Consider the following 9,909-nt stretch of genomic DNA (forward strand, 5'->3'; position numbering starts at 1 on the left):
CCTGCCTAGTCTCACAAGAGACAGCTATATCAGAGTCCTTTCAGCCAACACTTGCTAGTGAATGCAATGGTGCCATCGTTTAGAGGCTAATTATGGGATGGATCCCTGGATATGGCAGTCTCTAGATGGTGAGACAAAAGGCTTCCTTCCATCTTGTCCTCACTTTAGAGCTGCCTATAAATTCCACAGATCCTCTAGATACTTGTAGGTTTGTTTTTTTTTAACTTTATTCCCTAAAGTTTTTCTGTGGAATAAAACCTGCTCAGTTTTTCTTTTTGCTTCCTGTGTTCTAGGAATTTCCTAGTAATAGGCCAGAAGTCTCTTCTCGGGCTTTGTGTGGCTAATACCTTAATCTCCTAGTGAATAATCCTCTACCTGACTGCTTTGGCAAAAGTTTCTTGTGTGTCTCTCCTGGGTCAAATTTCATGACCCCAGTTGTAGCCTCACCCATTGTCTTATTAGACACTTTTACCTCATCACTCTTTAATTCTTCTAAGCAAAATATTGCTAGCACCCCTTACTGCTCCCACATCTATCTCTTTATTATAATAGTCTGATTTACTTACCAAGGAACATGCTTTGTGGTCACACTAGATTTGGGAGATTGAAATAATTCCTTAATCCTTAGTACTACCATGCCCAATCATTCTTCAAATATTCACAATGCCTCAGTTGTCTATTCTATCGGTGTCTGGAACTTGTGTCCTGGTGTTTATTTTTCCAAACTTAGGGGTGATTCCTGTTGAAGAACCTGTGTCAATTACCATCACCAGATTTAGACTGGTTTGGTATGATAAATGAACAATTCTAGTCATCATTTTTCTAGTATTACTTGTCATAAGTGTTGGCATTATTATTTGAACATAATGAGTGATTACTTCTCTAGCTATTTCCTGAGAGGTCTCCTCTCAGTTCATACAGGATCTCCAAAGATAGAGACCTGACTACCCTTACCTTCCAAAGTCAAATAGCCTCACTGACCACCGCAGTATTAAAACATCAGTAATGATTCAATTCACTAACAACAGAGAAAACTGTCCATTTCTTAGGAGAAAAGACTGTCTATTTCTTGTGGACAAATGCTGCTTTCACATGAACAAATTGGATAAACAAAAAGACAAGATCCAAAAATTCCAAATGATCTACAGAAATGGAAGAAATAGCTTGGTTTCTGTCCATCAGATTACTGAAGGTCAGTATGGAATATTAGACTGCCCATTTCAATCCCACTTCATCTCCTTTCCTTTCCTTTCCTTTCCTTTCCTTTCCTTTCCTTTCCTTTCCTTTCCTTTTCTTTTCTTTTCTTTTCTTTTCTTTTTTCGTTTTTTTTTGTTGTTGGTGGTGGTGGTGGTGGTTTTTTGTTTTTGTTTTTCGACACCTCCTTTTCTTAATCCTACAAATTGCACTGCATTTATAAATCTTGTTTTGATTTCATAGCGGTAGAAGATGTCAGGCAAACAAGAAATATAAAGAAAAATAAAATTCTCAAATCTTAATAAGGTCATGAACACCCAAAGAGAGCATGTATTTAGAATTCCAAATAAACATAAGCAAAAGGCATTTTCACAGAACATTACAGTAAATTCATTAACAGTACAGAATATTAAAATAGTTAAAAGAATAGGAACAGGCCATAAAGGCAAACCTATCAAAATAACAACAAACCTTTCATCAGAGAACCTGACATCAGCAGAACATGGGATACTGTGTGTCAAGACCTGAAAGTAAGAAATTCTCTGCCAATGTCATTGTATCCAGCTAAGTTACCTTTCAAATCCAGATGAAAATACCCACACACAAAAATGCAATTCATGACAAGCAAAGCTATTCTTTAGAAGATATAATAAAATCCTTCGTGCAGAGGAGGAAGCCTATTTACATGCTTTATTTCTTGAAGGGTAGTAAAATAGTGGTCTACTTTCTCAAGTTGATAATTATATGATTAAAACTACATTCAACCAACAGTTAAGGAAAAGGTGATGAAGGAAAATTAAAATCAGACATGTCAGATATGAAAAATACTAGATAAAAATTTGAAAGCAGTTTTTTTGTGAGTTAAGAAACAGTGTAAGAGAAAATATTTACTATACAAAGTCATCAAAAATATCATCAAACCAAATATAATAACATTTAAATAGCACAAGTTCAAAATGGAGACATAGCTCAATGGTTGTCTAAACTGCCAACAAAAAGAGTATATATGAAGGGATTCATGGCTCCAGTTACATTATCATCAATGGGAGGCGATGCCCTTGATTCTGTGGAGTATTGATACCCCAGCATAGGGGAATGTGAAAACAATGACCCAGTAGTGGGTGAGTGGGTGTAGAAGTATCCTCATAGAGGCAAAGGGGAGAGGATATAGGAGGGTTGGAGTGTTGATTTGTGGAGGGGAAACCAAGAAGAGGAATATCATTTAAAATGTAAATGAATAAAATGATTAAGAGCAAAAGAAGGTAAGAAGGGGAAAACAAAACAAAACAAAACAATAATCTCTGAATCAAAATTAGTCCTTGTGTAGATGACTTTAGTACAGTATTCTACCAGCTCTTCAAAGAAGAGCTAATACTTATTCTGATCATAAAAAGATAAAGGGGTACTAATATATGTTCTATCTGGGTGTGGGGGAAGGTGGTGCTTTGGAGGACCTATGCCAAGGCATCCCTTCCCTCTAAGAGACCAGCCACATGAAGGTATAAGAGAATAGAGTTTATTCAGGGGACAGTGAGGGAAGGTAAGAGGGTAGCAGAGGCAGAGAAAGGCAGAGAGAAGGAGAGAGTAGAAAAGTAGAGGTTAGACATGACCACATGGAAAGGAGTGGGGAACAAGGGGGCAAGAGGCAAGGGTATGAGAAAAGGAGAGACAAGAGAAAGTGGAAGGGCCAAACAGCCCCTTTTATAGTGGGCCAGGCCTATCTGGCTGTTACCAGGTAACTGTGAGGAGGAGCATACCAGGCAATAGCCAGGTATCTTTTGGGGTGGAGTCCAGACAGAATGCCAACATTCCCCTGTTTTGGATTAGTTAATAAAGGAAATATTAGAAAGAGGTGATGGCAAAACAGGAGTAGGGTCATTGTGATATCTGGCTGTTTTATGCTGACATTGGGGGCTACATGTCTCTGGGGAACCTAGAGAAATGGGTATCAGGGCTGTTTGTCCAGTGTTAGTAGAGTTGGCTGTTTTCTTGCTGTCCAGAGCCTGCTGAGTTACCCGAGGATAGGTCAGAAGGAACAGGCTCAGAAGTCTGTGTCTGTGACAAAAGATCGGAGCATCTGAAAGTTGCTTTTCTGGAGCTGTCCGGGGTATAGTAAACACCTGGACTTGGCAAGATGTTGAAACACATTATTATAGGTAGAGAATAAGATTTGAGAAGTACATTTGAAAGAAAGAAAATTGGTTTTCTTAGGATGTACATTTGAAACCCAGAGGAATCCCACCCTTTGGAATAGGTTAGGCAGATATACTTACCTGGATAGAGTCTATTTAGTCTATAAGAGAAAGATCTGAGTGGGTTTCCTCTAGCTTATAAGTTTATAAAAGAGATAATATAAGTTAGCAACATGAATAGTTTTTAAGATGAGCTTTTTGTGGAGCAGGAGGATAAGTTTAAAGAGTTGGATCATATAGCGGAATGTTTATTAGAGTTAGTCAAATTCATAGAAACTCATATAATGTTAGGACAGTGGCATAACAAGAGGAACTATGAAGCATTTGATTAATGGAAATAGAGTTTAGGAAAGGAGATAACAGATTACATCTGTGAAAGTTTTTTTTTTCTATCTTCTGTCTTAGCTGTCAATGTAATCAGAAGTCTAGGTAATAAACAATAATTTAGCATGGAATCTTGGGCAGAGTCAGTCTGGCTTTAATCCCAGCACTTCGGAGTCAGAGGCAGGTGAATTTCTGAGTTAGAGGCCACCGTGGTCTACAGAGTGAGTTCCAGGACAGCCAAGGCTACACAGAGAAACTATGTCTTGAAAAAAACAAAAACAAAAAACAACAACAAAACAAAAACAAAGAACCTATATTAATATATGAGATTAATTTTAAGGTAATTTTTCTAATTCCTCAGCTGTTTTAGTAGGATAACTTTGCTCTTCTGATGCCACTTGACTTGGCTGTTATTGAATGTCTTCTTATGCTCTCCTCTAGCCAACCAGGTTTCAGGTTATAGGTTTATATACTCTTTTCTGATTTTATCTTTGCTATGTAGGTATTTTTGCAAGTTTTCTCTTGGTTTCTATTTCTTCTGTTTCTGTCTCTGTCTCTCTTTCACTTTTCCTCTCCCTCTCTCCATTTGCCTGAGAATTCTAGGCATGTAGTTACCAGTGTGTCTTCAGGTCCAATATGGTACTTCCTATGGGATTTATTTATTCATCTTTTTATTTTTTTTGAATAGCCTTTCAATGCTGTCATTGGCTTTTCTAGATTTAGTGTATCAGAGATCTTCTGACAAAGATGTAGGCCAAAATATGAAGCTCACATGAAAGGACTTCAGCTTAGGGCTATTGAGTGTACATTAAGGTGAGCTGTTGTGCAGGGAGCAGAGTTTTACTGTGGGTATCTGGTGTTGATGGGGTTTCTGGCAAAGCAATTGCAATTGACTTAAATATAGAACCCAGGTAATCGAAGGCAATTTATCGGTGTTTTTTGTAGTTTAAGAGGTGATTGTTTATAAAAGGCTCTTACATGAGCCACTAACCAGGCAGCATATATGGGCTGGTCTGAAGTCTCTAGTACATATATAGCAAATGACTGCCTGGTCTGACCTCAGTGGGAGAAGAAGAGCCTATTCTTTAATAAAGTTGGGGCCCTAGGGTGTTAGGAAGCCTAATGGATCATGGAGAGAGGGAGCATCATCTTGGAGGTAAGCCTGAGGAATAATGGGATGAGAAACTATGGGAGGGGAAACCAGGAATGGGGCAATGCCTGGAATGTAAAAAATAAAATAATAAAAAAAAGGATTTTCCAAATTTCCAAATTCTATGGTCCTAATTCATGCATAGTAAAAAATGTGAATCAAATTCAAAGCCAACTTATCTCAATAACATGAAAAGAAAGTTCATGTCAAAGAATAATACAGAAATTCATGATCCAGATATGGCACCACCAATTCTTAGACATGAAGGAGTAGAGGCTCAGAGAGTAGATGTAGTTTTCCAATCTAGAAACCAAAGCCAAACAAGAAAGGCTCTCACACTAGAACATTGTAATACAATTGGATAAAGAAAGAAAACATAACAGAATTGAATGCATATTATAATCTCATAGAACATGATCAGAAAAATATAGGGAATGAAATAAGACCTTTTATGAAATTATTAACATAAAAGATTAATTTGTTTTTTGGACTATGTTTTTTGAGATTTGTTTTTTCTAGAGTGTATTTTGTTTCTGATATAATTAAATGTATTCTCATCTGGTCTCAACAAGACAATGTAACACTTAGGACCAAATATGAAGCCAAGAAGTGCTGTGCTGGAAGCCAAGATAGAGAATATTTCTGTAGCAACCATGAATTTCCCCTTAGTGCTATGGTAGACAGGAAGGAAAGTGACCCAGACACAAAAGAACACCAGCAAGCTGAATGACAGAAATTTGGATTCATTGAATGTATCAGGAAGAGTTCTAGATAAGAAGGCCACGGTGTAACCACAAAGTGCCAAGAAGCAGAGGTATCCGAGGACACAATGGAAGGCAACAGATGAGCCCTTGTTGCAAAAAATGATGATGTGTCCATGTTCAGTATGAGCATCTTGGTCGATGAATGGAGGAGAGGTTGCCATCCATGTTCCACAAAAACCAACTTGGATCAAGGTGCAGATTGGAATGATGTAGTTTGGGGCCCTTGATATCATTAGCCACCTTACCATTCTCCCTGGAAAAGTGGCCTTGAATGCAATAACCACAGTAATAGCTTTGGCCAACACAGTGGCAAGAGCCACAGTGAATGCAACTCCAAATGTGGTCTGCTGAAGGATGCAGGTGTTTTTGTTGGGCTGGCCAATGAAAGTCAAAGAACAAAGAAAACAGAAGGTGAGTGTGATGAGCAAAATGTAACTGAGAGCTTGGTTATTGGCCTTGACAATAGGAGTGTGTCTGTTTTTCACAAAGATGCCAATAACAAAGACTGTGAGTGCAGATAAGCACAAAGCTATGCTGGCCAGGATCATCCCCAACTGGTCTTCATAGGCCAGAAAGCTTACAGCTTTCTTGAGGCAATAGTTCTTCTCTGTGTTTGCATAATGACTCTCTGGACACTTTATACATTGATCCACATCTGGTCAAAAATATAGGTTATCATGAGATTATGAGTCCAGGTTGGATTGATCCCTTTTTTCCTGAGACATTATTCAATATCTGGACTATTACTGTTACATTTCTTTGCTTTTTCAAGGACAAAGTAATAAGCACATTGTTTTGTATAATTGCATACTCATAAAGAAACTTCTTCCTTATATATTTCTTTTAGTATTTATGTTCATATATTTTTTTGTTCCAATCCATCTCTTTCCTACTGTTAATCTCCATTCCTTCCCTCAGATTTTCCTCCCAACTTAATTCCCCCCACCTCTCTCTTGCTATAACTACTGAGTCAATTCATTATTACCAGTGTGTATATTACTGGGGATGGCTTCAGTTGGACCATAAATAGACATACAGGGTCTTCATTGCTAAAGCAATGTGATGTTTCCCTTTTTAGTACAAAGTACTTCCAGGAACTTTTTTGATAATCCATCTTCATCATAGTTATTGAAATTGAACTAACCTAATGCTTTCCCTCTCTTTACTGACAAATTTTCCCTGCCTTTTCTGATATTGGTATGTCGCTTTTGATAAGTTATATTGAATAAATGTACCTCAGGCCATATATCACTTCACGAATAAAATATTGTTTATTAATTAATTATACATGCAAAATTTATTACAGAGAGAGGATTTTTGCAATGCTTTTCAATTAATGCTTTTTAAAATATGTCAGACCTAAATTCACTTTTCTCCTTGGAACTCTTTAAGTTTCCAATTTTTTTTTTTTCATTCTCTACTGGAGTATAGGGAAGAGATCCTATTCCATTGCATTTACTATTACATTAGTAAATGCTCAAATAGTACCCAGTAAAATGATTTCATAACATTTGAGACAGGGATCTATTTCATGTAAATAGAAAATTATTACAAAAATTGAAGAATGGGTTGAAGAGATGGCTCAGCATTTGAGAGCACTGACTGCTCTCTTCCAGAGGTCCTGAGTTCAATTACCAGCAACCAAATGGTGGCTCACAATGACCGGAAACAGGTATCCAATGCCCTTTTCTGGTGTGTCTGAAGACAGTGACAGTGTACCCACAAACATGAAATAAATAAATAAATCTTAAAAAAAGAGTTGGAGGACTTTAGAAAATCGTTTTATCCATTGTATATTTTGCCTTCTTTTTCAAAGTCCAAGTGTTCATAAGTGTGTGGTTTTATTTCTGGATCTTCATTTCTATTTCATTGAACAACATGTCTGTCTCTGTACCAATAAAATGCAGTTTTTGTCAGTATTGCTCTGTAGTAAAGCTTGAAGTCAGGAATGGTGATTCCTCCAGCCATTCTTTTATTGTTAAGAATTGTTTTTTCTATTCTGGGATTTTTGCCTTTCCAGATGAATTTCAGAATTGCTCTTTCCATGTCTTTGAAGAATTGTGTTGGGACTTTGATGGAAATTGCATTGAATATGTAGATTGCCTTTGGTAGGATAACCATTTTTAGTATGTTAATTCTGCCAATCCATGAGCATGGAAGAGCTCTCCATTTTCTGAGAGCTTGAATTTCTTTTTTGAGAGACTTGAAGCTATTGTCATACATACTTGTTTGGTTAGGGGTACCCCAAGATATTTTATTTAATTTATGGCTACTGTGAAGGGAGTTGTTTTCCTAATTTCTTTCTCAACCTGTTTATCCTTTGTATAAAGGAAAGCTACTGATTTATTTAAGTTAATTTTATATTTGTCCAATGTGCTGAGGTTGTTTATCAGTTGGAGAAGTTCTCTGGTAGAATTTTAGCGGTTGCTTATGTATACTATCATACAATCTGCAAATAGTGATTTATTTTTTCTTTGCCAATTTGTATTCCCCTGGTCTCTTTTTGTTGTCTTGTTGTTCTAGCTAGCACTTTGGGTCTTATAATGACTAGATATCGGGAAAGTGGGCACCTTTCTCTTGTCCCCAATTTCAGTGGGATTGCTTCAAGTATGTCTCCATTTAATTTTATATTGGCTGTTGGCTTGCAGTAAATTGCTTTTATTATGTTTAAATTCCTGTTCTCTCCAATACTTTTAACATAAAGGGGTGTTGTATTTTGTCAAATGCTTTTTCTGTATCTAAGGAGATGATCATGTGATTTATTTCTTTAAGTCTCTTTATATAGTAGATTACATTAATAGATTTTTGTATATTGATCCAACCTTGCATCCCTGTGATGAAACTTGATCATCATGAATCATTGTTTTGGTGTGTTCTTGGATCAGTTTGTAAAATTTTTATTGAGTATTTTTGTATCGATATTTATATGCGAAGTCTATTTTTTTTTTTTTGGTTGAGTCCTTGTGTCGTTTAGGTATCAGAGTAATTGTGGCTTCATAGAATTAGGTAGTGTTCCTTTTCTTTCTAGTTTATGGAATAGTTTGAGGAAAATTGGTATCAGGTCTTCTTTGAAGGTCTGGTAGAATTCTGCACTAAATCCATCTAGTCTTGAGCTTTTTTTGTTTAGGAGGTTTTTAATGACTTGTTAAGCCAAGAATGGATAAAAGAAAGCATCTTCAATAAATGGTGCTGGAATAACTGGCTGTCTTTATGCAGAAAAATGAAAATAGATCCATTTTTGACACTTTTCACAAACCCTTAGTCCAAGTGGATCAAGAACCTCAACATAAAAAAGATACATTGAATCTAATAGAAGAAAAAGTGGGAAAGAGCCTTGAACTCATTGGCACAGGGGTGGATTTCCTCAGCAGAACGCCAAAGCCTCATGCTCTAAGATCAAGAATTGATAAATGGAACTTCATGAAACTTGAAAGTTTCATTAAGGCAAAGGATGTAGTCAATAAGACAATTTGGCAACCTACAGATTGGGCAAAAAACTTCACTAACCCTACATCAGATAGAGGGTTAAATATCTAAAATATATAAAGAACTCAAGAAATTAACAACCAAAAAACCAAAGAACCCAATAAAAAATGGGGTATAGAACTCAACCAAGATTTCACAACTGAGGAATCTAGAATGGCTAAGAAGCACCTAAAGAAATGTGCAAAGTTCTTAGTGATCAGAGAAATATAAATAAAAAAGACCCTGAAATTCCACCTAATATCAATCAGAATGGCTAAAATCGAAAACTTAGGTGACAGCATATGTTGGCAAGGATGTGTAGAAAGAGGAACACATCCTTCATAGCTGGTGGAATCACTCTGTAAATCAGTCTGGAGTTTCCTCAAAAAAATTGGAAATTGATCTACCTGAAGACACAGCAATACCAGTCTTGAGAATTTACCCAAAAGATGCCCTGCCACGTCACAGGGTCAAGTGTTCCAATATGTTCATAATGGCCTTATTTGTGATAGCCATAAGCTGGAAACATCCCAGATGTCCCATGACTGAAGAATGGATACAGAAAATTGTGGTTCATTTTCACAATAGACTACTACTCAGTTATTAAGAATGAGCACATCCTGAGTTTTGCAGGCAAATGGATGGATCTAGAAAAACATCATCCTTAGTGAGTTTAATACCAACCCAAAAGGACATGCATGGTGTGTACTCATTAGTAAGTTGATGAGAAGAAAAGAAAAGAAAAGAAAAGAAAAGAAAAGAAAAGAAAAGAAAAGAAAAGAAAAGAAAAGAAAAGGAAAGGAAAGAAAGGAAGGGAAGG

The 9,909-nt window shown here is 36.6% G+C and overlaps 1 protein-coding gene across 1 annotated transcript in view; it reads right to left on the minus strand.

The window, feature by feature from the left end:
* Positions 1-5,350: 5,350 nt before the first annotated feature.
* LOC110283937 (vomeronasal type-2 receptor 116-like) overlaps positions 5,351-9,909 on the minus strand; it is an 18,842-nt gene continuing 14,283 nt past the window's right edge. The window contains exon 5 of the mRNA XM_021149485.1: positions 5,351-6,279. Coding sequence (XP_021005144.1) covers positions 5,351-6,279 — 929 coding nt within the window. The remainder of the gene's footprint in view (positions 6,280-9,909) is intronic.

The sequence above is a fragment of the Mus caroli genome, chromosome 17 (genome assembly GCF_900094665.2).
Source record: "Mus caroli chromosome 17, CAROLI_EIJ_v1.1, whole genome shotgun sequence".
Lineage (NCBI taxonomy): Eukaryota > Metazoa > Chordata > Mammalia > Rodentia > Muridae > Mus > Mus caroli.